Genomic DNA, 27,017 nt, shown 5'->3' on the forward strand with positions numbered 1-27,017 from the left:
CTTAATCTCTCATTCCATATCATAAAGATATATGTACTTTTTCTGAATGCTCAGTTATACTTACATTCACATTCATAGCGTTCGACACAGCCATCCTTATCTACTATTTTTATCGGTGGGAGTCCACTCACACATACTGTCTTCTCTACAGGTGGTTGCGGCTTCAGAACTATTTTGTTGTTTCCTTCACAAGTTGCCACAGTGCAGTTGTTAAACATCCAAGTTTCATTGGTCTAGAGGGAAACCAGAGAAAAAATATTCTACAAGTGTCATACTCTTAGAAAGAGACCATCTCCACTACCAAGGGTTCCTGTCCTACTGGAAGAGGAAAACCCATCTGGAGGCAAAATGGGGTGTTAGGGGGAGAGGCTATTTTTCAATGGTAGAGCACATGGCGTGCATGCAAAAGGTCCCATGTTTAATCCTTAGCAACTCCAGATAGCCCCAGGGAAGACTCCTATATGAAACCCTGAGGAGTCATTAGCAGTCAACAAGGACAGGAGTGAGATAGATAGACCCATAGTCTGCCTTTCTAAAACATAAGCCAGCTTGCTATGTTTTAGAAAAGTGAGGCAAACAAGAACATTTGGAATGGACTTGAGATTTCTCCATATATGACTCTGTGGCAGGGGTAGGCAACCTGTAGCTTAACCAAAGTTGTTGGATTCCAGTTCCCACCAGTTCCAACCACCAGTGGTCAGGGATAATGACTTTGAATCCAGTAACATCAAGATCACCATCCATTTTCACTGAGATCAATAGCACAAATAAGATCTATAACAAGAGAGTTGATTGTGACCAAGTGCATGTTCACATGGCAGCTCCTCATATCTCCCAAAATAGTGGTGCTCATACAGCATGAATTGTGGGCAAAAGTCCCTGGGGTAGTCAGGATTTTCTTTTCAACATAGACACCTCGTTCACCAAGAGAGGATTCATTTGATGGTTTTTAAGAGGGGTGAAAATGGAGTGAGAGAGGCATTTGGTAGCCAACAGCTTTCCCCAACATGGAGCCCTTTTGATGTTTAGGGCTATAGCCTCTCATCAGCTAGCAAAAGCTGTCCCCAATGTATGTATGAAAACAATGCTAATTACCTTTCTTGGTGGATCAATATCAGGACAACCTGTTACAGGAGTTGTGGGGGTTGATACAGCTGCAGTGGTGTATACTCTGGTTGATGGAACAACAGTAGTGGGTGACGAAGAAGGTGGGGTTCCTGCAGTTGTAACTGATGGTGTTGATGGGTGGGAAGGAGTTGTTGAAGGACATGGTCCCTGGAACACCTCAATTTCACAGCTTCTGTTGCAAACTGCATAAAAACTGCATCCGGAACTATCAGTTCTATTGTATATTACTTCCCCTATTTTAAAAAAGGAGGGAATTTATCATAAAGCACCATGTACGAAAATTATAAAACAAAACATATCATAACGTTCTAAAATGCAAATAAAGTTCAGATGAATTTGTCTACTGACATGCAGTGCAACTCTCAGCAGCAAGTCTGAGAAAGCATGCATTGGATTGTGTAATTTGTAGTGGGCAAGCTCCAACCCCACACCACCATGGGAGATTAGCAAGAGGTTCAGCCGAGGCCTTTTCCCCAGTTGGTCCTTAGCCAGTAAATCATATACAAGTATAACTTGTGACTCACAATCCTAGGGAGTGAAAGGACATGTTGGCCACCTGTTAAAAGTAATGGCTGGCAGATAGTAGTAGATGTACATGAATATGAGTCAGTTGTAAAAGGGGATAGGGGATAGGTGAGAGATGGATCTATTGACATCTCTGTGGTTCAATACTGTTCAAAGAATGTATGGCATGAGAGAATTACAGAATTCATCTCAGCTAATACTTTTGTTCCCTAGGTTGTTAAAACATGTAAAGCAGTGTAGAGTAAAACACAGATACATAAATTCAATAAAGCATTGAAAATATCAGCCCCAAACTTGCAAAAAACAAACAAAAAACCCAGATAAATCAGTATTAATAAAATGATTTAAATGTAAATGTAAAAAGTAAGTAAAAAGGTTTCTGCTCCTCCTCAAACTATACAGCAGAGCACCAAAGTAGACTCCCCTGTGGAGAGTGGTGCACAATCCTGATGTAGGTATAAGGAAGGACGTATGTTGAGCATATGTACAATCAAAGCAATGCGTGAATGAAAACATTGCTTCAGCTGCTTTTCAAATTCATTAAGAGAAACTCACCAGGAGAAAACAAGCCCTTACTAAATCCGGGCACACGGCAGAAACATGGAGTTGTTCTGCTCAAAGTGACTGTTGTAGTTCCTGTTGTAGAAGGTATGGAAGTACTTGTTGCTGCTGAAGACACAATAGAAAAGAAATAAATGTATAACAGTTGTTACATACTGCTTGAAGACATACTGCTGGAAATGGATGCAAAACACTGTAGATACTTAAGACTTCAGTGTACACTTCCAAAGCACCAACTGAAGCATAACAATTCAGAATTCCAACTGAGCTCAACCGGACTTACATGTATCTTTAGGGCTGGAGAATTTAACTTGATAATTGTACTACAAAAACCAGTTTAATGGATCAGTTCAATACTTTGTTTACTTGCTGTTCTTATTATACACCTACCGTACTATCAAGAAACAGGGGAATCCAGCTATATTCCTCCCAGTATCAAGAAACACACCCCTCCAGTCCAAAGGTGCTGTTAATAAAATTCCAAATATCTAACCAGAGAGCTATCTACTACTTGTAATAGCATTGAAAACGTCTTTGAAAAATGCACACTGAGATCTAGGCAAACATTTTTGATAAGTTGCTAGCTGATAGACACTAGGTTTCATAATTGCGATACCAATTTTTGAAAAGGGTGGTATATGAAATAAGATCACCAAGCCCCCATTAATATGAAACAATTTGCTAACATTTGGCATGACACCTGTAATTGAGTAACATGTAATAAATTTAACTGTTGGAATATTTACCAAAGGTAACAAGATTTTCATACCAGGATATGCAGATTCATTCTGTAATTACCTGTTGTAACAACGACCAAAGGCTTAGTGGAAAATGGCACTCCGGTAGGGACAGTTGCTGTTTCTACAGTAATCCCAGTAGTGGATATCGTCGACACAGGTTTGGAAACATGGGTAGATGGAAGAGATGTGGTTGAAACGGTGGAAGCCACTCCAGAAGTGATGGAGGGTGTGCTGACGGAGCCAGGGGTTGAGAAAGGGATGGTGGTCATGGGCTTTCCTGTTGTAATTCCAGGAGTGGTGGAAACAAGGGGGGTGCTTTGGGTGGTAGTGACTACAATGGGAGGTGGTGTAGAAGCTGTGGAGGATGCTGGAGTTGTGCTCTTGCCAGCAGTGCTGCCTGGTGTTTCTGTGCTTGTTGGCTTTCCTGTGGTTAATCCTGGAGTTGTAGAAACAAGGGTGGTGCTTTCGGTGGTGGTGAATACAATGGGAGGTGGCGTAGAACCTGTGGAGGATGCTGGAGATGTACTCTTGCCTGCTGTGCTGCCTGGTGTTTCTGTGCTTGTTGGCTTTCCTGTGGTTACTCCTGGAGTTGTGGAAACAAGAGTGGAGCTTTGGGTGGTGGTAAATGCAATGGGAGGTGGCGTAGAACCCGTGGAGGATGCTGGAGTTGTGCTTTTGCCTGCCGTGCTGCCAGGTTTTTCTGTGGTAGAAGCAGCAGGTGTGCTCAGTGGTGTTGTGCTAGGATGGCAGGGCTTGTATTCACAGCACTGGTATCTAACCTGGAAGTTATAACACATCTTGTCTGTTTGCTTTGAATTTTCACACAAAAGTCCAACATGGAGGTTACATTGCACTTCCTGACCAAGCAGATACAGGCTGACATCAGGGTGATTCTCAGCTCTGCATTCAATGTCTTGTGGATGTTTGCAAATATTTCCTCCAGCTTTTCGGATAGTCTCAAAATTCTCTATATCGCCATCATCTGGACTGCTGGTAGGACGGTGCAAATCATACCAGGAGGTCCAGTTACACTTTGGGAGGCACACAGTAGAGGTACCTTCTAGCGTAGTGGTAACAAGGGGAGCCAGGGTGGTTGTTGTGGTCAGCAGGCCTGGAGGGGTTTGTGCAGTGGTCCCGGTGGTGGGTATTGGCGTAGAGCCCGTGGAGGATGCTGGAGCCGTGCTCTTGCCTGCCGTGCTGCCTGGTGTTTCTGTGGTTGTTGGCTTTCCTGTGGTTACTCCTGGTGTTGTGGAAACAAGGGTGGTGCTTTCGGTGGTGGTGTGAACAACAGGAGGTGGCGTAGAGCCCGTGGAGGATGCTGGAGCCGTGCTCTTGCCCACCGTGCTACCTGGGGCTTCTGTGGTGGTGGCACTTGTTGTGACCAGTGGCGCTGGGGTGGTTTCACAGTGCTTGTAGTCGCAACACAGTGCTCTCATCTCATAGTCGTAACAGATCTTGTACTTCCCTGTCTGTTTGGCATTCTCACAAAGGAGTCCAGTGTTGATATCACAGATCATGTTCTGTCCAAGTTCAGATGCGCTGAGCTCTGGGTAGTCCACTCCTCTGCACTCCACCTTTTGAGGGTGCTCGCAGATGGTACCGCCCGATGCCTGGATGCTCTTAATGTCCTCGCGATCGCCATCCCCAGGGTCGGAGCTTGGAGTGTGAAAACTGAACCAAGAGGTCCACTGGCATTTGGGTTGGCAACCGGTAGGGGTGCTTCCTGGCGTAGTGGTAACAAGGGGAGCCAGGGTGGTGGTTGTGGTCAGCAGGCCTGGAGGGGTTTGTGCAGTGGTCCCGGTGGTGGGTATTGTTGAGGAAGGCTTGGAAACTGGAGTGGACTGGAGTGTTGTGGCTGTCACAGTGGGGACCACTCCAGTGGAGACGGCAGCAGTGCTGACTGAGCCTGGTGTTGTGAGAGGGAGGGTGGAAAGCGGCGTTGAGTGGGTGGTGGTGGTTGGCTTTCTTGTTGTAACTCCTGGAGTTGTCGGAACAAGGGTGGTGCTTTTGGTGGTGGTGAATACAACGGGAGGTGGCGTAGAGCCCGTGGAGGATGCTGGAGCCGTGCTCTTGCCTGCCGTGCTGCCTGGTGTTTCTGTGGTTGTTGGCTTTCCTGTGGTTACTCCTGGTGTTGTGGAAACAAGGGTGGTGCTTTCGGTGGTGGTGTGAACAACAGGAGGTGGCGTAGAGCCCGTGGAGGATGCTGGAGCCGTGCTCTTGCCCACCGTGCTACCTGGGGCTTCTGTGGTGGTGGCACTTGTTGTGACCAGTGGCGCTGGGGTGGTTTCACAGTGCTTGTAGTCGCAACACAGTGCTCTCATCTCATAGTCGTAACAGATCTTGTACTTCCCTGTCTGTTTGGCATTCTCACAAAGGAGTCCAGTGTTGATATCACAGATCATGTTCTGTCCAAGTTCAGATGCGCTGAGCTCTGGGTAGTCCACTCCTCTGCACTCCACCTTTTGAGGGTGCTCGCAGATGGTACCGCCCGATGCCTGGATGCTCTTAATGTCCTCGCGATCGCCATCCCCAGGGTCGGAGCTTGGAGTGTGAAAACTGAACCAAGAGGTCCACTGGCATTTGGGTTGGCAACCGGTAGGGGTGCTTCCTGGCGTAGTGGTAACAAGGGGAGCCAGGGTGGTGGTTGTGGTCAGCAGGCCTGGAGGGGTTTGTGCAGTGGTCCCGGTGGTGGGTATTGTTGAGGAAGGCTTGGAAACAGGAGTGGACTGGAGTGTTGTGGCTGTCACAGTGGGGACCACTCCAGTGGAGACGGCAGCAGTGCTGACTGAGCCTGGTGTTGTGAGAGGGAGGGTGGAAAGCGGCGTTGAGTGGGTGGTGGTGGTTGGCTTTCTTGTTGTAACTCCTGGAGTTGTCGGAACAAGGGTGGTGCTTTCGGTGGTGGTGAATACAACGGGAGGTGGCGTAGAGCCCGTGGAGGATGCTGGAGCCGTGTTCTTGCCTGCCGTGCTGCCTGGTGTTTCTGTGGTTGTTGGCTTTCCTGTGGTTACTCCTGGTGTTGTGGAAACAAGGGTGGTGCTTTCGGTGGTGGTGTGAACAACAGGAGGTGGCGTAGAGCCCGTGGAGGATGCTGGAGCCGTGCTCTTGCCCACCGTGCTACCTGGGGCTTCTGTGGTGGTGGCACTTGTTGTGACCAGTGGCGCTGGGGTGGTTTCACAGTGCTTGTAGTCGCAACACAGTGCTCTCATCTCATAGTCGTAACAGATCTTGTACTTCCCTGTCTGTTTGGCATTCTCACAAAGGAGTCCAGTGTTGATATCACAGATCATGTTCTGTCCAAGTTCAGATGCGCTGAGCTCTGGGTAGTCCACTCCTCTGCACTCCACCTTTTGAGGGTGCTCGCAGATGGTACCGCCCGATGCCTGGATGCTCTTAATGTCCTCGCGATCGCCATCCCCAGGGTCGGAGCTTGGAGTGTGAAAACTGAACCAAGAGGTCCACTGGCATTTGGGTTGGCAACCGGTAGGGGTGCTTCCTGGCGTAGTGGTAACAAGGGGAGCCAGGGTGGTGGTTGTGGTCAGCAGGCCTGGAGGGGTTTGTGCAGTGGTCCCGGTGGTGGGTATTGTTGAGGAAGGCTTGGAAACAGGAGTGGACTGGAGTGTTGTGGCTGTCACAGTGGGGACCACTCCAGTGGAGACGGCAGCAGTGCTGACTGAGCCTGGTGTTGTGAGAGGGAGGGTGGAAAGCGGCGTTGAGTGGGTGGTGGTGGTTGGCTTTCTTGTTGTAACTCCTGGAGTTGTCGGAACAAGGGTGGTGCTTTCGGTGGTGGTGAATACAACGGGAGGTGGCGTAGAGCCCGTGGAGGATGCTGGAGCCGTGCTCTTGCCTGCCGTGCTGCCTGGTGTTTCTGTGGTTGTTGGCTTTCCTATGGTTACTCCTGGTGTTGTGGAAACAAGGGTGGTGCTTTCGGTGGTGGTGTGAACAACAGGAGGTGGCGTAGAGCCCGTGGAGGATGTTGGAGCCGTGCTCTTGCCCACCGTGCTACCTGGGGCTTCTGTGGTGGTGGCACTTGTTGTGACCAGTGGCGCTGGGGTGGTTTCACAGTGCTTGTAGTCGCAACACAGTGCTCTCATCTCATAGTCGTAACAGATCTTGTACTTCCCTGTCTGTTTGGCATTCTCACAAAGGAGTCCAGTGTTGATATCACAGATCATGTTCTGTCCAAGTTCAGATGCGCTGAGCTCTGGGTAGTCCACTCCTCTGCACTCCACCTTTTGAGGGTGCTCGCAGATGGTACCGCCCGATGCCTGGATGCTCTTAATGTCCTCGCGATCGCCATCCCCAGGGTCGGAGCTTGGAGTGTGAAAACTGAACCAAGAGGTCCACTGGCATTTGGGTTGGCAACCGGTAGGGGTGCTTCCTGGCGTAGTGGTAACAAGGGGAGCCAGGGTGGTTGTTGTGGTCAGCAGGCCTGGAGGGGTTTGTGCAGTGGTCCCGGTGGTGGGTATTGTTGAGGAAGGCTTGGAAACAGGAGTGGACTGGAGTGTTGTGGCTGTCACAGTGGGGACCACTCCAGTGGAGACGGCACCAGTGCTGACTGAGCCTGGTGTTGTGAGAGGGAGGGTGGAAAGCGGCGTTGAGTGGGTGGTGGTGGTTGGCTTTCTTGTTGTAACTCCTGGAGTTGTCGGAACAAGGGTGGTGCTTTCGGTGGTGGTGAATACAACGGGAGGTGGCGTAGAGCCCGTGGAGGATGCTGGAGCCGTGCTCTTGCCTGCCGTGCTGCCTGGTGTTTCTGTGGTTGTTGGCTTTCCTGTGGTTACTCCTGGTGTTGTGGAAACAAGGGTGGTGCTTTCGGTGGTGGTGTGAACAACAGGAGGTGGCGTAGAGCCCGTGGAGGATGCTGGAGCCGTGCTCTTGCCCACCGTGCTACCTGGGGCTTCTGTGGTGGTGGCACTTGTTGTGACCAGTGGCGCTGGGGTGGTTTCACAGTGCTTGTAGTCGCAACACAGTGCTCTCATCTCATAGTCGTAACAGATCTTGTACTTCCCTGCCTGTTTGGCATTCTCACAAAGGAGTCCAGTGTTGATATCACAGATCATGTTCTGTCCAAGTTCAGATGCGCTGAGCTCTGGGTAGTCCACTCCTCTGCACTCCACCTTTTGAGGGTGCTCGCAGATGGTACCGCCCGATGCCTGGATGCTCTTAATGTCCTCGCGATCGCCATCCCCAGGGTCGGAGCTTGGAGTGTGAAAACTGAACCAAGAGGTCCACTGGCATTTGGGTTGGCAACCGGTAGGGGTGCTTCCTGGCGTAGTGGTAACAAGGGGAGCCAGGGTGGTGGTTGTGGTCAGCAGGCCTGGAGGGGTTTGTGCAGTGGTCCCGGTGGTGGGTATTGTTGAGGAAGGCTTGGAAACTGGAGTGGACTGGAGTGTTGTGGCTGTCACAGTGGGGACCACTCCAGTGGAGACGGCAGCAGTGCTGACTGAGCCTGGTGTTGTGAGAGGGAGGGTGGAAAGCGGCGTTGAGTGGGTGGTGGTGGTTGGCTTTCTTGTTGTAACTCCTGTAGTTGTCGGAACAAGGGTGGTGCTTTTGGTGGTGGTGAATACAACGGGAGGTGGCGTAGAGCCCGTGGAGGATGCTGGAGCCGTGCTCTTGCCTGCCGTGCTGCCTGGTGTTTCTGTGGTTGTTGGCTTTCCTGTGGTTACTCCTGGTGTTGTGGAAACAAGGGTGGTGCTTTCGGTGGTGGTGTGAACAACAGGAGGTGGCGTAGAGCCCGTGGAGGATGCTGGAGCCGTGCTCTTGCCCACCGTGCTACCTGGGGCTTCTGTGGTGGTGGCACTTGTTGTGACCAGTGGCGCTGGGGTGGTTTCACAGTGCTTGTAGTCGCAACACAGTGCTCTCATCTCATAGTCGTAACAGATCTTGTACTTCCCTGTCTGTTTGGCATTCTCACAAAGGAGTCCAGTGTTGATATCACAGATCATGTTCTGTCCAAGTTCAGATGCGCTGAGCTCTGGGTAGTCCACTCCTCTGCACTCCACCTTTTGAGGGTGCTCGCAGATGGTACCGCCCGATGCCTGGATGCTCTTAATGTCCTCGCGATCGCCATCCCCAGGGTCGGAGCTTGGAGTGTGAAAACTGAACCAAGAGGTCCACTGGCATTTGGGTTGGCAACCGGTAGGGGTGCTTCCTGGCGTAGTGGTAACAAGGGGAGCCAGGGTGGTTGTTGTGGTCAGCAGGCCTGGAGGGGTTTGTGCAGTGGTCCCGGTGGTGGGTATTGTTGAGGAAGGCTTGGAAACAGGAGTGGACTGGAGTGTTGTGGCTGTCACAGTGGGGACCACTCCAGTGGAGACGGCAGCAGTGCTGACTGAGCCTGGTGTTGTGAGAGGGAGGGTGGAAAGCGGCGTTGAGTGGGTGGTGGTGGTTGGCTTTCTTGTTGTAACTCCTGTAGTTGTCGGAACAAGGGTGGTGCTTTTGGTGGTGGTGAATACAACGGGAGGTGGCGTAGAGCCCGTGGAGGATGCTGGAGCCGTGCTCTTGCCTGCCGTGCTGCCTGGTGTTTCTGTGGTTGTTGGCTTTCCTGTGGTTACTCCTGGTGTTGTGGAAACAAGGGTGGTGCTTTCGGTTGTTGTGTGAACAACAGGAGGTGGCGTAGAGCCCGTGGAGGATGCTGGAGCCGTGCTCTTGCCCACCGTGCTACCTGGGGCTTCTGTGGTGGTGGCACTTGTTGTGACCAGTGGCGCTGGGGTGGTTTCACAGTGCTTGTAGTCGCAACACAGTGCTCTCATCTCATAGTCGTAACAGATCTTGTACTTCCCTGTCTGTTTGGCATTCTCACAAAGGAGTCCAGTGTTGATATCACAGATCATGTTCTGTCCAAGTTCAGATGCGCTGAGCTCTGGGTAGTCCACTCCTCTGCACTCCACCTTTTGAGGGTGCTCGCAGATGGTACCGCCCGATGCCTGGATGCTCTTAATGTCCTCGCGATCGCCATCCCCAGGGTCGGAGCTTGGAATGTGAAAACTGAACCAAGAGGTCCACTGGCATTTGGGTTGGCAACCGGTAGGGGTGCTTCCTGGCGTAGTGGTAACAAGGGGAGCCAGGGTGGTGGTTGTGGTCAGCAGGCCTGGAGGGGTTTGTGCAGTGGTCCCGGTGGTGGGTATTGTTGAGGAAGGCTTGGAAACTGGAGTGGACTGGAGTGTTGTGGCTGTCACAGTGGGGACCACTCCAGTGGAGACGGCACCAGTGCTGACTGAGCCTGGTGTTGTGAGAGGGAGGGTGGAAAGCGGCGTTGAGTGGGTGGTGGTGGTTGGCTTTCTTGTTGTAACTCCTGGAGTTGTCGGAACAAGGATGGTGCTTTCGGTGGTGGTGAATACAACGGGAGGTGGCGTAGAGCCCGTGGAGGATGCTGGAGCCGTGCTCTTGCCTGCCGTGCTGCCTGGTGTTTCTGTGGTTGTTGGCTTTCCTGTGGTTACTCCTGGTGTTGTGGAAACAAGGGTGGTGCTTTCGGTGGTGGATTGAACAACAGGAGGTGGCGTAGAGCCCGTGGAGGATCCTGGAGCCGTGCTCTTGCCCACCGTGCTACCTGGGGCTTCTGTGGTGGTGGCACTTGTTGTGACCAGTGGCGCTGGGGTGGTTTCACAGTGCTTGTAGTCGCAACACAGTGCTCTCATCTCATAGTCGTAACAGATCTTGTACTTCCCTGTCTGTTTGGCATTCTCACAAAGAAGTCCAGTGTTGATATCACAGATCATGTTCTGTCCAAGTTCAGATGCGCTGAGCTCTGGGTAGTCCACTCCTCTGCACTCCACCTTTTGAGGGTGCTCGCAGATGGTACCGCCCGATGCCTGGATGCTCTTAATGTCCTCGCGATCGCCATCCCCAGGGTCGGAGCTTGGAGTGTGAAAACTGAACCAAGAGGTCCACTGGCATTTGGGTTGGCAACCGGTAGGGGTGCTTCCTGGCGTAGTGGTAACAAGGGGAGCCAGGGTGGTGGTTGTGGTCAGCAGGCCTGGAGGGGTTTGTGCAGTGGTCCCGGTGGTGGGTATTGTTGAGGAAGGCTTGGAAACAGGAGTGGACTGGAGTGTTGTGGCTGTCACAGTGGGGACCACTCCAGTGGAGACGGCAGCAGTGCTGACTGAGCCTGGTGTTGTGAGAGGGAGGGTGGAAAGCGGCGTTGAGTGGGTGGTGGTGGTTGGCTTTCTTGTTGTAACTCCTGGAGTTGTCGGAACAAGGGTGGTGCTTTCGGTGGTGGTGAATACAACGGGAGGTGGCGTAGAGCCCGTGGAGGATGCTGGAGCCGTGCTCTTGCCTGCCGTGCTGCCTGGTGTTTCTGTGGTTGTTGGCTTTCCTGTGGTTACTCCTGGTGTTGTGGAAACAAGGGTGGTGCTTTCGGTGGTGGTGTGAACAACAGGAGGTGGCGTAGAGCCCGTGGAGGATGCTGGAGCCGTGCTCTTGCCCACCGTGCTACCTGGGGCTTCTGTGGTGGTGGCACTTGTTGTGACCAGTGGCGCTGGGGTGGTTTCACAGTGCTTGTAGTCGCAACACAGTGCTCTCATCTCATAGTCGTAACAGATCTTGTACTTCCCTGTCTGTTTGGCATTCTCACAAAGGAGTCCAGTGTTGATATCACAGATCATGTTCTGTCCAAGTTCAGATGCGCTGAGCTCTGGGTAGTCCACTCCTCTGCACTCCACCTTTTGAGGGTGCTCGCAGATGGTACCGCCCGATGCCTGGATGCTCTTAATGTCCTCGCGATCGCCATCCCCAGGGTCGGAGCTTGGAGTGTGAAAACTGAACCAAGAGGTCCACTGGCATTTGGGTTGGCAACCGGTAGGGGTGCTTCCTGGCGTAGTGGTAACAAGGGGAGCCAGGGTGGTGGTTGTGGTCAGCAGGCCTGGAGGGGTTTGTGCAGTGGTCCCGGTGGTGGGTATTGTTGAGGAAGGCTTGGAAACAGGAGTGGACTGGAGTGTTGTGGCTGTCACAGTGGGGACCACTCCAGTGGAGACGGCAGCAGTGCTGACTGAGCCTGGTGTTGTGAGAGGGAGGGTGGAAAGCGGCGTTGAGTGGGTGGTGGTGGTTGGCTTTCTTGTTGTAACTCCTGGAGTTGTCGGAACAAGGGTGGTGCTTTCGGTGGTGGTGAATACAACGGGAGGTGGCGTAGAGCCCGTGGAGGATGCTGGAGCCGTGCTCTTGCCTGCCGTGCTGCCTGGTGTTTCTGTGGTTGTTGGCTTTCCTGTGGTTACTCCTGGTGTTGTGGAAACAAGGGTGGTGCTTTCGGTGGTGGTGTGAACAACAGGAGGTGGCGTAGAGCCCGTGGAGGATGCTGGAGCCGTGCTCTTGCCCACCGTGCTACCTGGGGCTTCTGTGGTGGTGGCACTTGTTGTGACCAGTGGCGCTGGGGTGGTTTCACAGTGCTTGTAGTCGCAACACAGTGCTCTCATCTCATAGTCGTAACAGATCTTGTACTTCCCTGTCTGTTTGGCATTCTCACAAAGGAGTCCAGTGTTGATATCACAGATCATGTTCTGTCCAAGTTCAGATGCGCTGAGCTCTGGGTAGTCCACTCCTCTGCACTCCACCTTTTGAGGGTGCTCGCAGATGGTACCGCCCGATGCCTGGATGCTCTTAATGTCCTCGCGATCGCCATCCCCAGGGTCGGAGCTTGGAGTGTGAAAACTGAACCAAGAGGTCCACTGGCATTTGGGTTGGCAACCGGTAGTGATGCTTCCTGCCGTAGTGGTAACAAGGGGTGTCAGGGTGGTTGTTATACCACCTGTCACTTTAGATGTAGTTCTGGATCCTGCTGTTGTTATTTCTGGTGTTGCTGGAGTTGTTGATGCACCACATGGTGTGTATAGGCAGCATAGGAACCTGATTTCAAAATTCAGGCAGATTGGTGGTGTCTGATCCTTATTGTTGCATATCAAACCGTTAGACTTGGAACATTGTACCTTTTGTCCGAGGGTTTCTATGCTTTCATTAGGAAAGCGCTGAGCTCTGCATTCCACTTCATCTGGCATTTTACATACTTTGTTTCCTCTATCTCTTATTTTCTCTGGTGTTTCATAATCCCCATTGTCTCGTCCAAATTTAGGGTAGCTGACATCATACCATTCTGTCCATTCACATGTTCTATGGACACATACTGTTGGTTGCGCTGTAGTGGATTCTGTAAGAAACAACATCACTGGTTATTTTAATCTGGTTTATTTAGATCATAAATCTCCCTATCTGTTATCTGTCTCCTCTCTCCTTCTCCCATGTAACCTCTCTCCCAAGTTTTTTCTGTAGATGAGGCAGGGATTGGGGGGCGGGGGGAACCAGAAGAGCACATTGGTGGAAGTGGATCATTCCATCTGGGGAGCTCCCATGCTTGAGCCGATTGAACCTTCAACTTAACTTTATGTTGATTTCCATCTTGTATATTTTTATTTTAAAATAATATATGCAACATGTAACAAAAAATATGAATATGGTGTATTTGGGGATGTTTTCCTATGTTATAGAAGATTTGTAAAGTTTTTCATTATCTCTTCATTTTCTTACATACTTTGTTTATAAATGCTTGCTTTTGATCAGGTCGCATTTACATCTAGTTTGGTTGAGATAATTGGAAAAAAATTATGTTATGGAGCTGGCTCAAATACCTAAGTACGCTAAGGAGATTGCTTCATTAGTACAAGCCCTGTTGCACTAGTGGGACTCATTTGTGCTGGCTCTAGTAACAGAAGTATTTAGTTGAATTTGTCCCTTTGTGTGGTGTTGTATGGCACCTCTGATTTTAACAGCTGACCCAAGATGTGGTGCTATTTGTCCTACTACTGCAGTGGTAGGAGCTGCTTCTCTGCTCTTTGGTGTGGTGCAGTGCATGTCTACTCAGAATTATTATTCACTGTGTTCAATGGAACTTCTCTCAGCGAAGTTTGGAAAGAGTTGAAGCAAAAGATTTGGACTGAAATACCTGCTTCACTTGGTGTTGTAGTTGAAACTGTAGGTGGTATTGTGGTAGTCCCACCACATCTGAATAGTTCTCTGTGGATTGTTCCATTGACATCACACGTTGCAATCATGCACCAGCCTAAGCCATCTGTGGTGTTGTAGATGACATCCTTGTAGATATATGTCTTTCCTTCATAATAGCAGTAGCATGCTGAAAATTGACAGAGTAAGAATGGTCAGGTAACATCATATGAAATATGATATAAGGTGCCATTCATAACTCACTACATACAGCTTACCTTTGGCATCGTAGTTACACTCTATGCCTTTACTGGTGCATGTACTGTAAAAAAATGATAGGAAAATGTGAGACCCAAGAATTATAAAACTGCATTCTGCTGTTTATTTTCTACTTAGTTTGGTCTGGAAGTTAATTTCATAGTTTTCCCCCTGCCCCCTTAAGCATTCATTTACCGTACTACTTCTTGTCTGTGATTTCATCTACCACTTTCACACTGAATTGCAAATAGGAACATTCTAATAATTTTCTTGTTCTGGTTTTTGGGATTTATTGTGTATGTAAAATCCAATTTAAAATATTACTTCAATCAATTAGATTCTCAGCATACTTCATTCTAATGGTATATTATGAGTATATGATAAAGGATGCAATCAGAGCAACAAGATTCATTCTAGAATCAACAAGAATAACATCTCAAGGGGTATACAGAGAGTACAGTAGTACCTCCGGTTGCGAACGGGATCAATTCTGGAGGTCCAGTCGGATCCCAAGGTTTTCGCTACCCGATGAAAAGGTTTGTCGCTTTCACAACCTGAAGTTTATGTTACCGAGAGTAACGTAACTGGAGGTGCTACTGTAATTGATCATTTCTCTTAGTGTTGTCAAGCTATACATACTTACCATGCCTGACATGTCTTTCTTGAGTCAAATGTTTTTCCTAGTGGATGATAGTTACCCTGATCATCATAACAGCCACACACATCAACACACGTCATCTCATCCTCATTGAAATAAGGCCTGTCTGCTGGACAGTGTGGGTAGCAGCCTGAGACAAAGGAAGGTGTGAGGGAGATAAGAGCAATATATAAAATCTGTCAAAAAGCAATTCCATTTAATTTACTTTGGGGGGGGGGCAGGTACTTTAATTAATATTTGTCATCTGGTCCAGTGCTGGGATCTTTCCACCGATAGCTTTTCCACATGCTTCCAAGTTTCCATGAAAGGAAAAAGGTTGTGGTCATTTGCAGGTGTGTCGAATGAGCCCTTGATCACATCTAGGCTGGCTCATAGAATTTAAGCCTGACTGCAAGCCATTTGAAACCCAAAAAGATGAGAACACAAGGTGACCTATTTTCTATTGGTTTAGACAACCAACAACACTTCCCCAAACTTGAAACCTATTAAATGTTGTGCATTGCTGGCTTAATGACCCTATAAGTCACTAGAAGTCTTCTTACCTTCCAAGCCAGGCAACTGATAATGGCATCTCCCGCTTGGGTTTCTGCATGTCTTCATGCATGGGGCTCCACAAGGCTTGTAGTGCCATTCACATTCACGTTCATCATTGTAATAATCACAGAACATTGCTAAGGGAAACCGAAAGAAAAAGGTTGAGGACCAGACATTCCACCATGGATCTGTATTGCTGTCAATGCCATTAAAATAATGGTGGGCACCATGACAAATTATGCTCATGAGGCCAATACCTAAACTGTTAAGAAGGTGGGAAGCAAAGGCATGAAGAAAGCACTGAAAATGAATGTAGTTATTTCTATTTACTGCAACATAGTTATATCAATAATCCTACATTAGGCAGTTGCTGATTCATTGAAGGTATTCACAGTACTGTACCACACACACACACACACACACACACACACACACACAAATCCAGACATTTTCTTCAGTGTGCTGTTTATTGTCATATATATCTAATGGAAAAATTATCTTGAAGCTAATATCTCATTTCCCCTTCACCTTCCTCCCACTTCCAGTATACATTCAAGTGTGGTCCAATACTCACGACAGAATGATGGTGTTCTCCATGATATGCACACTCCAAATTCACTACATGCTTGAGCATACGCAGCTACAGCTGTACAGAAGCATTCACAATCTCCCCCTGTGTCACAAGCGCAGGAATCAGTTACACAAGCTTCGTAATATCTCGTTGGCTCAACCTGTTAAAACATTGAAGCATCAGCTATGGGTCCTGCTGACATTTCCTAAGTTTGTTCCACGGGCGATAGTGTGTTTGAAAAGTTGTTGAATTGCTTTCATAGACTGTTGGCTAGTGTGCAAAAGATCCAAAGGGCCAAACTAAATATGAGGTCTGAATGCATCTTTGCATTTAATGTGTAAACAGTAATTATCAGCCCCTCCACCACACCAGCTGATTCTATTTACAGTAGTACCTCGGGTTAAGTACTTAATTCATTGCGGAGATCCGTTCTTAACCTGAAACTGTTCTTAACCTGAAGCACCACTTTAGCTAATGGGGCCTCCTGCTGCCGCCACACCGCCGGAGCCCGATTTCTGGTCTTATCCTGAAGCAAAGTTCTTAACTTGAAGCACTATTTCTAGGTTAGCAGAGTGTGTAACCTGAAGCGTATGTAACCCGAGGTACCACTGTACATTAAATATTTGCATACAGTGTAACAAAAACCAAAACATAAGGAACGTAAGAAATTCAAAGTCAGCGAGAAGTTCACATCTAAAGTGTCCTTTCAGGGAGTGCATCTTAAAAAATACCCCCAAAACCTTCAGGTGCAATGGGAAGGCACATTTAACATCCTTTCACACTTTGCTCTAAGTGGTGAAGATAGAGGCCCTGATCCAGAGTGTTCACACAGAAGACTGTACACTGACTGGTGTGCTCATGCAACTTGCTGAAGAATATGAGCACTGCTCATTCAGGCAGCGTGGATCACCTCTGGAGAGAGGAGGGGAGGGGAAGGGGTATCCAGACTGACTCCCATACCCACTCTTTCCCTCCAAAAGACTGCACATTATCTTTTTGCATTGGCACAAATACAGGCATGTAAGCAAAATTCCATTTATGCACACGTATCTTGCCTGCTGTATTGGGGTGGTAAAAGTTCCATAGTTGAGTATTCACATCAATAATTGATTAGCAAAAGAAGGCAATAAATTAGGTCGTAACAGTCAGTTAGGGACTTCCGTTTAAAACAGGAAAAAAAGATATCAGCATAAGCTAATTTTCTGAATTGTCTGTCTTGACGTAGCCTGAATTCTTCTTATTAGTATTTTTCTAAATGGCTTCTTCACAATCCAAAGCATTAGAAACAGGATCTAGTGATAAACATTTACACTGAACACACTCCAAAATCTAGAATATGACAGCAGTGGGACACATAGTAGAAGGTTGTTAAAGGCACTACTTAAAGGTGCTGCTAGACAGTCTTCAGAGTTGGTGACATCCTGTAGGGTGTTATATGCCTTCTGTAATGGACTGTTGAAATCCATGAAACCACCACATGTATAATTATAGACTTGTAATTGCTCAGGAATTGTGGTGAACACCTGAAAAATTCTAGACTTCAAGATAGTTCTGTCGCAAGGTATACCTGAGAGTGGCAGGCAGCAAAGGCCTTGCTGTTGATGATGCTGCATTGCTTCTGTGCCCAGGACTTTCTGTAAGGGTTCTTGAAGCAAGGATCCTTTGTGCATTTGGCTTCAGGACATGTGGGAGACACCTTCCAACTATTACCAAACTCCAGCACATCACTTACTACAGACTGACTCCGAGTAGTGAAGTCATTCATTCCATTGCCATCATAGTTCCCACATAAACCACAGACCTGACCCTGCACAAAGAAGCAATGAAAATACTTGAGTTACAGATAAATTGCATGAACCTCTTAGCCCAACTTAATTTTTTATTTTCTCCCATTTAGTTAATTAACACGCTGCCATCTCTTATTACAGGAAACTATCATTATTTGTTGCATTTAGAAAACGCAAGCCCTGTGTGCCTAGAGGTAAGAGATTTGTTTTTTCTTTCCTTCCTATGAAGATTATTTTGCATTTGTTCAAAAATACAAAAAAAAAAAGAATTTTATATTGTGTTTGATTTCTCAGTTATTGTTAATCTACAAGTTATTGTCTATTCATAACTTCTCTGTCTTATTGCCATATGCTGATCAAAAGGGCAGCAGATATATATTGAAAATATACTGCATTGGTATAAAATTCATTGAAATGTTCAAACATTGCTCATATTTTGAAATGATAACAGAACTATTATATTTGGTCTCCTTATCAAAACATGGTGTTTTCTGGGTCAATTAAAAAGTGGATGCTTGCAAGGTGAGATTGCAAACAGATACTCATCTAAATCAGAATCATATACCTGTTTACTAATGATACTTTATACAATATGGATGTCAAGCAGAGGCTGTTTGCAACTTCTTCCATGTGGTAGCAGCTCCCTGTGGAATAGCCCTGTTTGTTTGATATGCCCCATCTCATCTTCAAATAATCCCGGTGGAAGCAGTTGCATGAAAGCCAGTCATGCCGGGAACCAATATATACCAAAGAGACAAGGCATATGAAGTAGTTTCCCTTATGAACCATCCTTTTTGCAGAGGCTATTTCAGATGACCTCCCCATGGTTTCTGTCTTGAAAATCAGCTCTTAAGGTGTGAAATAATTGTCATGGAAATGAGTGGGATTTGCATCTAAATTATTCACATTTAAACTTAAAATGTAAGAGGCACTAGTCTTGTAAAAAGTGCATCACCTTGAAATCATCACGTAATTTGACAAATACGCTGGTTTTCTTATCCCATAAAAGGATCAGCCCATTGTTTGCTTCAATAACCAAATACATGCCCATGTAGCGAATCTTGTAAGGTACTTGGCCTTCATCACCCCTTTGTATTAATTCATGGCGCTCCTCACTGAGGATCAGATCATAGTTCTGGGGAGCAAAATAAATAATGGGGGAAAGTCATTACAATGTTCAAAAACAAAAACTGGTGTTCATCATCCATCAACCCTACGTATAATGTGTTGCAGAAAATTCAGGCAGGGAGACTGTTGGGCAGCGAGGTGGGTGGTAAGCCAGAACTCCTAATCTTTCCTGGTTGCCCAGTGCCAGGATCACACACTCTAGATGCCACCCACCTCCAACTGCTCAGAAAGCCGAGAGAGAGAATTTCTACAGACCAGAGCAACTTCCCCTCCCTGACCCTCAAGTCTGCCCTGATGCTGCACCAAGTACTGGTGTGTGTGAGCCCAACTCCACCCTGCTCATCCACCTAGGTCTCAGTGCTGCAGAATGGATTGGCCTCCTCATTCATAATCAGACCAGGGATGAGGAAGGTCTTGTTCAGAGCTGACCTGGCATTCAGCAATAGTGCCTGCAGAATCGAGGGCTGGCTGATATGACAACCACAATTACCCAGGTTGGAGAAGGGGCTGGCACATGGCACAGTCACTAACTGCCTGTGACATGTGCCCCTTACCCGGTCTGCCCCGCCTCCCACATTATACCTCGCCCCTATCCTGAAGCACTCTGATTGGGGCACTCCTCAATCTCCTCTCTTTTCAAACGCATCTCCCCTCACTCAGTAAAAACAAACAAACAACAACAACAAACCACACAAATTAAAAACAGTTAAAACAATTGTAGCAGTGGCCTTATCTCTGCTGCTTTCAACTGCTGGTGCTGGCTTGCCTGAAGGTGAGAAGCTCAGTAGGTGCAAGACTAGCAGGAGGGAGGGGGGGCTGTAGGTGATGAGAGAATAGAAGTCTCTTCTCCTGCCCTCACTCTCTCTTTCCAGTTCACCTCCTTGCCTCACTTAGTTGCTTGTTTGGAACCTAGTATGCAGATTAAGTCATCTCATGCTAAACCCCGATACTGTTCCCTAATAGTACTGGTAACGCTACTCACCCCAAAGAAGACTTTAATAGATTTTGAGCAAGTGGTTCCAGTAGTACCACAGGGAACATTTTCGGTGATGACTCGGAATGTTCCGGGGGCAGAGTTGTTCTGTCCACAGTGATCCTAAGAAGGGGAGGGTGAAATAAGGGAAGAGATGACTTCATTCTGTGGTGTATTCAGCTTAATTCTCCATTCATAAGGCCAAGACAAATTGCTCAGTACCTGAACTAGTGTATATTCACATTTCCCATTGAAAATGTAACGCTTGTCGTCAAAGGTGATATAATGCCCATCTCCATAAACAGCACAGGTACCTAGGCATCTGTCCTTGGTGCATTCCCACATCCTGTTCTTACATACGCTGAGGGAGAAGAAGGGAGAAAATAGAGCATTTTAAAGTGATTCCTTGGTTTGCGCAGATCTAAGCTGGCATGTATTCCTTTAACACAGGCTTAAATTACTTATCTCTTAAATTAATCATAGGCAATGTGTGGAGAGGGGAGGGGAGAGCAAGGGAAGCTGCGTTATTTCTTACAACCTGTAAAACATCAGAAAGATGGGAATTAAAAGAAATGAGCTATGTAAGTTCTTTCATAGGCCACTCAAGAACGTTACAAGTTCACTGTACCATATTGTGGACTAGCCTAAGGGGAACATAAGAAGAGCCTGCTGGATCAGGCCAATGGCCCATCCTGTCCAGCATCTGTTCTCACAATGGCCAACCAGGTGCCTTATAAAAGCCCAGACCTCCCTTATAATACTTTCCTGATTTGTTCAGAAATAAGCAAGATGTGTGTGTGTGACTGTCTGTATAATGTATCATTGTGCTACTGAGGATATGAAGTTCCTCCTATCCGGCTGTATTTGGTTACTTGGCTCATTCACCTCCACATCAGCCTGTCAATGCACAAACGTTACCATCAGAAGCTTTATTCTAGGTGTGCTCACAGACTTGGGGTGTGGCAGGGGGTGACCAGGAAGGGAGATTGTTCAGTGGTCACAGCCCATCTAAGGAACAGCCAGAGTGGTTTAGCTGTGCCCATGCTACTATGTTTCTTTGGGAACAGATGAGGGCCACTTTGTTGTCTATTGCCTTTTAACGAACTTTAAAGTCTGAATTGACTGTTTTTAATTGTGCTTTTATCTGCTGTCTTTCATGATGTTGTTATTCCACAGTGCCTTAAAATGTTGATTGTTGTATGTGGATTTTACATAAGTCACCCTGGAAAATTTAATTTGACAAAGAGAATATACATTTATTAATTAAAAAGTGTCATAGCCACACAATATTTTTAGGTATTTATTTCTTTAGTTATTTATAGTATACACAGGTGTACATTAGAGAGTAAATTCTGGTGTACATGCATAATAGTGTAATACGTGAAATGACTCTATGTATATCTGCCAACCTGTTATTCAACCTGATAATTATTTATATTTTCGTGTTAGTTACTTTAGGAACAGATAAGATGATGGTAACAAGAGGAATTTTTTTAAAGAAGTCCTTACCAGGTGTTACAGTTGACTTTAATCTTCTCTCCTGGCTGATATGTGGCATCATTGTGAATGCATGGACACTCTTCCATAGCGATGCAGCCCCCTTTACCATCTGACACCAGCCCAGCAGGGCACATGCAGCCAGAGACACACTGTGTGCTATACTGTAAAAGCCAAGAAAGCATTACTTCAGAAGAGAGAATAATGCTGATAACAATTGAATTATTCCATTAAAACAGGGCTGGATCAAAAGACTGTAGGCTGTGGGAATTCAAGTGAGCGAAAGCCTATGCTTGTTAAATTGTGAACTGACACCTAATTCAGCAGCTCCTCTGCATACCCAGGAGCCCCAATTTGCAAGGCGGGAGGTCTCCAGTGTATACATTAAGGTTTGAATGAGCAGTGGCTGGTCCACTTAACTTTGATGCTGTTGCATGAGAAGACAGTTCCTTCCCTGACACTGAAGAGAATGGAAGATCCCAAGTTTATCCCCTGCTTTTTTTTGTAAACCACTTGTAGGTGTGTGTGTGTTTTAAATTTAGTGGTATGTATATTTAATGAAATAAGTAAGAAATTATGCAAAGTTCCAATATATGCATTATAATCCTGCAGCTCAGGGATGGGGAATGTTTTCAGTCTGAGGTCCACCTTTCTTGTTGACAACCTTCCAGGATTTTCATGCCAGTGGTAGGTTGGGTCAGAGGTAAATGTGAGTGGAGCAACAGGTGTAACCCTAACCTTATGTACAGTAGTCTACATTCTGATCATGCAAAAGGCAGAGGTTCACACACTTCTCCATCTTCCATCCTTCATCCAGACAAGCAATAGGCATTTGTCACAGTTCAAAACACATTCCAAACAGGCAAAAGCACTTGAGGACACGAAGCAGGACCAGGAAGGGGAATGGGCTGAAAAGAGGCCTAAGGATACGGAGGCTGGGAGGGCCCTGTTCAGCTAACATCCTGAGATCCCTCACCCCCTACTCTAGATGGGGAAGAGGGTGAGGACAGGAGAGTGCCATGTCCAAGGTCAGCTAATAAGTTCATGGCAAAAGCAAAGGACGTTCTGATTGATAGCACAGTCTCTTAAAAGATCATCCGGTCCTGCATACTTACACAGTGCATATCAAGAGTCTGACAGCTTTTCTGGCATTCAGCTCCAGTTTGGCCTGCAGTGGCATTTCTGCAGTTAAAGTAGACCATGGGGGCAACACAGACTAGCAGGGCAAAAGGAGAGAAAATGTGTAAGAGATGAAAGGGACAGGTATGGGTAACACAGAACAGGAAGACCTCAGACAAACCTTTTGAACAGAAGTCTGCTATGGTTTGTGGAACTATTATATAATTAACTATGAAGCCCGTATTAACTTGAAGCTTTTAATGAATATGGTTTTCCAGTGAATATTTAATAATTGTGCCCAGTTGTCATTTTGTAGCCATCTACAATATAACAAAATAAGGAACATAGCCCAATTGTCTGCAACTTTCCAAGATGGAAAGTGAGTATATATAACATATTTTACATATATAGGTATATTCTCCTTACCCTGTTTTGTGTCCCCATCACCAATGCAGTTCAACTTTCCTTGGCTGCATGTGCTATGTAAAAGAAAGAGGAATTAGGTTTGCTTTAACATTCACTTTCTGGTTGTGCTTCAAAACTTGGAGCCTTCAAGTTGTGAGTCTGTAGTTGTGCCCTATACAGAGTAGAGCAGTTGGGTTTACTCCAGAAATACCAGTTATTTAGGGATATTTAGAATCTGAAAATGGGACCATACAGGTCACTAATTTGGATGTTTTTTTCCAAATTATGTTGCTCTTTATGTATTTAGGCATTTTGGTCTATTTACGTATAAGATATGGAGGGGAAATTAGTTAGGTAGCGATAAAAGAATCTGGGACAAAATGCAAGCATTCTAGATACTGGCACTACTTAGTCATGTATTCTGATAATGCTAGAAGAGCCTTTGCCATGAGTTGTAGGCCCTAACATTTGGAAGGCACCAGGCTGGTGAAGGCTGTACTAAAAAGTTAAAGGCAGCAGCTTGAATCCTCTTACCACAAAACACCAACGTCATGGAGCACTTCACCGGAGAGTATTGACGTTCCTTTGTAATAGCATGGGCATTTGTTAGCAGGTACACATTTTCCATAATCATCCATGTAGGTTCCACTTTCACAGGTGCATCCATCAACTGGGACAAATTTGACATTGCAGGTAACATCAGGTTCACTCAGAGATCGGCAAGTAGGTTGACAAGAACTGATGGAATAGCTGTAATTCAGGGATTTGGGACATGAAGTGGTGTATCTGGCTGGAAAGAGAAAAACAAACAGCTTGATTGATTGATTGATTGATTGATTGATTGAAAGCATTTCTGTGACCTGCCTTTTTGTCCTAAGACACAGACATACAGACATACACACAGTAGTTTACAAAAAAAAAAATTAAAAAATAATGTTAAATTACTAAAGGAAGAATACATGTGGTTATATAGATAGCTAAATGCCTGCTGAAACAGAAGCCAGGCAGACCTTCAGGAGGGCATTTCATAGTGAGGGTGCCACAACTAAAAATGCTCAGTCCCTAGTACCTATCTGCCACAGAGCATCAAGGAGACACAGAGCAGAACTTGCAAGGGCAGGTTCTTATGGGTGAGGGCAATCCTATAGGTATCCAGGTCCCAGACTATGAATTTAGTGGTTAGGACCAGTACTTGGAATTGAGACCAGAAGCAGATAGCCAGTGAAATTAGAGTAGTATTAGTGATGTGTTCCATACATTCACCTCAGATAGTAGCGTGGCTGCTGCATTGTGAAATCTGCAGCTTCCAGATGCTTTTGGAAGGCATCTCCACATAGAGTGCATTGCAGAAACCTAGCCTGGATAAAATCAAGGCATGAATGCCCAAGACTAGATCCATCATTTAAAAAAATAAAATGGAATTTTTTTTGGGGGGAGGGGGATGTGTCCTGAAGTCTGTTACTCTAGACCATCACTAAGAGAACCCAGCAAGACAAGGAAAATGCTAAGATTCATTGGCACAAAAAGTTCTTTCATTTTAAGACCCGAGATGGCTGTTTAGAAGACTTACAACAGACATTGGTCCTCCATCCTGGAAGCTCTACTTTTTCAGCTGCACAGGCTCTAACATAGGAAGAGAGGGCAGCACACATGCAATCCTCACTTCTTTCACAGTTGCAGGTGTCAAACATGCAATTCTAGGGAAGAGGAAAATGCTCTTATTAAAAACAATCCATTCCAAGTCAATTATCCTTTTCCTACCATTTCTCAATTTGACTAGATTAGATTTCACTTGTAACTTTTTTTCAGACTAACTTATATCCCATTCAGTGTCATCTCTCATCCTTTAGCAGGCAGGGGCTCGATGTACTTGGCTTCAGCAGTAGAATTGTATCATGTGCCTTCAGGCCATTTTAGCAATACAACAATTGCTGACCCAAATTGGATTTTCAGTTCTGAGTTTCACTATTGTCAGTAACTGGAAAGGGAAATCAACATTACTTGCAGGCAACTCAGGATGATAAGTATTATGCTTCAAAGCAAAATGAAGTATCATGTGGCGTGTATGTGAATGAAAGGGGGAAATATTTATCTATATTTAGATCCAGGAGATGACGGAAGTATTCCTACTCAGACTAGACCCACTGAAATTAATGAACCCAAGTTACTTATGGCCATTAACTTCTGTGGGTCTACTTTGAGTAGGACTATCACAGAATACGTGGGACGCGGGTGGCACTGTGGGTTAAACCACAGAGCCTAGGACTTGCCGATCAGAAGGTCGGTGGTTCGAAACCCCATGATGGGGTGAGCTCCCATTGCTCGGTCCCTGCTCCTGCCCACCTAGCAGTTCGAAAGCACGTCAAAGTGCAAGTAGATAAATAGGTACTGCTCCAGCAGGAAGCTAAATGGTGTTTCCGTGCACTGTTCTGGTTCACCAGAAGCAGCTTAGTCATGCTGGCCACATGACCCGGAAGCTGTATGGCGGCTCCCTCGGCCAATAAAGCGAGATGAGCGCCGCAACCCCAGAGTCGGTCATGACTAGACCTAATGGTCAGGGGTCCCTTTACCTTTACCTGTCACAGAATACTACTCATTGAGTTCAGACATTCATCTGACACAGAAGTCTTAAAGCCAGTGAGCTCATACATGTGCAACACTAGATTTCTCATCAGTTGATGATACAGAGGAGAATATGTGAACTGACTCTTTTGAAAAGTTTATGTGTGGTGATATGGAATGGCATGAAAACCTTGTCTATGGTACAGTGATACCTCGGGTTAAGAACTTAATTCGTTCTGGAGGTCTGTTCTTAACCTGAAACTGTTCTTAACCTGAAGCACCACTTTAGCTAATGGGGCCTCCTGCTGCCGCCACGGCGCCAGAGCATGATTTCTGTTCTCATCCTGAAGCAAAGTTCTTAACCTGAAGCACTATTTCTGGGTTAGCGGAGTCTGTAACCTGAAGCGTATGTAACCCGAGGTACCACTGTGTCTGATTTGTGATGTCCCATTCAGTGGCATAGCTAGCCGCTTGGGTGCTGGGTCCGGCACACATGTCCTGCAGCTGGGGATGGGACGAGCCACCCATGGGGCGGAGTGGGCTTTATGGAGCCTCTCTGCCATCTCCCCCTCAGCTGTAGGACAGCTGAGGGAGAGGCAGATGCAAGTCCTACGCTGCCATTTCAGGCAGCACAGAGCCTGCAGGTGCCCAAGCCACCACATCACTCCCAGGAGAGACATGTGGCTCGGGCACGCTGCAGGCTCCGTGGTGTAGCGCCCAGTGCCAGCCGCGTTCGCTACGTTTATTGACTGAACTAAAAAGTTTCATGAGCCCAATTTATTAAAAAAACCTCACATTTTTGTCATTATGTCATCCCCCTCAGTGATGACACCTGGGGAGACCTGCACATCTGCACCCCCTTCCTCCGTCACTGGGCCAATTTACTCATGGAATCAGCATTTGATACTGTAGTCATCAAGTGATGTGCATGCATTTGTGAACTAGTCCTTTAAACTCCCCTATGCCTTCTAGTCAAATCCTGACTGGCTTTTCTCCCAGCCTTCAGAACATCAGCTCCCCTACTCCCTTGTCAGTTTCACCCTCTCCAGTTGTTGATTTCTGCTTTTCTCTGTGAAATGACATACCTTGCCTCATCCCTGAAACATGTGATGGTATGGCTTAGACCCCAATGATCCTATACTGATGACACCTTCCATTTAGTTCCACCCATTTGGTCTTGTCCCACCAGTATGTTTCCTTATAGATTAGCCAACATGGTGCCCTCCAGATGTTTATGACTACAATTCCCACATTCCCAGCTAGCATGGCCAATTGTCATGGACAGTGGGAGTTGCAGTCCAAAATATCTGTAGGACACCAGGTTGCCTACCCCAACCAAAGATACTTTTCAACTTCCTCCAATAAACTGTTTTCAATGAGAGGTAGCAGATAGCTTCATACCGTATGATAAGAAGCTGGATTAACTGTGGCATGACATTTAGCAAAAGGTCCTTCCGAGTCAGTCAGCAATCCACACCAATGTTGGGCGTATTTTTCTACAAATAGAAGAAATTAATCCATATCATTTTGGGAATTTCTATAGGTGCAAATGGCAGCTTTTATCTCAACTCACATCACTGACTCTAGACAGGATAACCTGGTGCTGCTACAATGCTTGTTCTACTCACTGCTGTTCACACATTGCTGAACC

The 27,017-nt window shown here is 46.7% G+C and overlaps 1 protein-coding gene across 1 annotated transcript in view; it reads right to left on the reverse strand.

Moving 5' to 3' along the window:
• Nucleotides 1-27,017, reverse strand: part of LOC310852224 (mucin-5B-like) — a 61,314-nt gene that overhangs the window by 16,968 nt on the left and 17,329 nt on the right. Inside the window, exons 15-33 of the mRNA XM_083755291.1 lie at nt 26,768-26,862; nt 24,375-24,501; nt 23,339-23,594; nt 22,803-22,878; nt 22,396-22,653; nt 21,293-21,444; nt 20,006-20,144; nt 19,793-19,906; nt 18,638-18,817; nt 17,463-17,702; nt 15,899-16,055; nt 15,333-15,461; nt 14,776-14,920; nt 14,153-14,196; nt 13,876-14,064; nt 3,013-13,083; nt 2,209-2,322; nt 1,096-1,361; nt 65-233 (exon numbers count right to left, since the gene is read on the reverse strand). Of these exons, the coding sequence (XP_083611417.1) occupies nt 65-233; nt 1,096-1,361; nt 2,209-2,322; nt 3,013-13,083; nt 13,876-14,064; nt 14,153-14,196; nt 14,776-14,920; nt 15,333-15,461; nt 15,899-16,055; nt 17,463-17,702; nt 18,638-18,817; nt 19,793-19,906; nt 20,006-20,144; nt 21,293-21,444; nt 22,396-22,653; nt 22,803-22,878; nt 23,339-23,594; nt 24,375-24,501; nt 26,768-26,862 (12,921 nt within the window). The remainder of the gene's footprint in view (nt 1-64; nt 234-1,095; nt 1,362-2,208; nt 2,323-3,012; nt 13,084-13,875; nt 14,065-14,152; nt 14,197-14,775; nt 14,921-15,332; nt 15,462-15,898; nt 16,056-17,462; nt 17,703-18,637; nt 18,818-19,792; nt 19,907-20,005; nt 20,145-21,292; nt 21,445-22,395; nt 22,654-22,802; nt 22,879-23,338; nt 23,595-24,374; nt 24,502-26,767; nt 26,863-27,017) is intronic.

Source organism: Podarcis gaigeae, assembly GCF_964106915.1.
Source record: "Podarcis gaigeae genome assembly, chromosome: 1".
Classification (NCBI taxonomy): Eukaryota; Metazoa; Chordata; class Lepidosauria; order Squamata; family Lacertidae; genus Podarcis; species Podarcis gaigeae.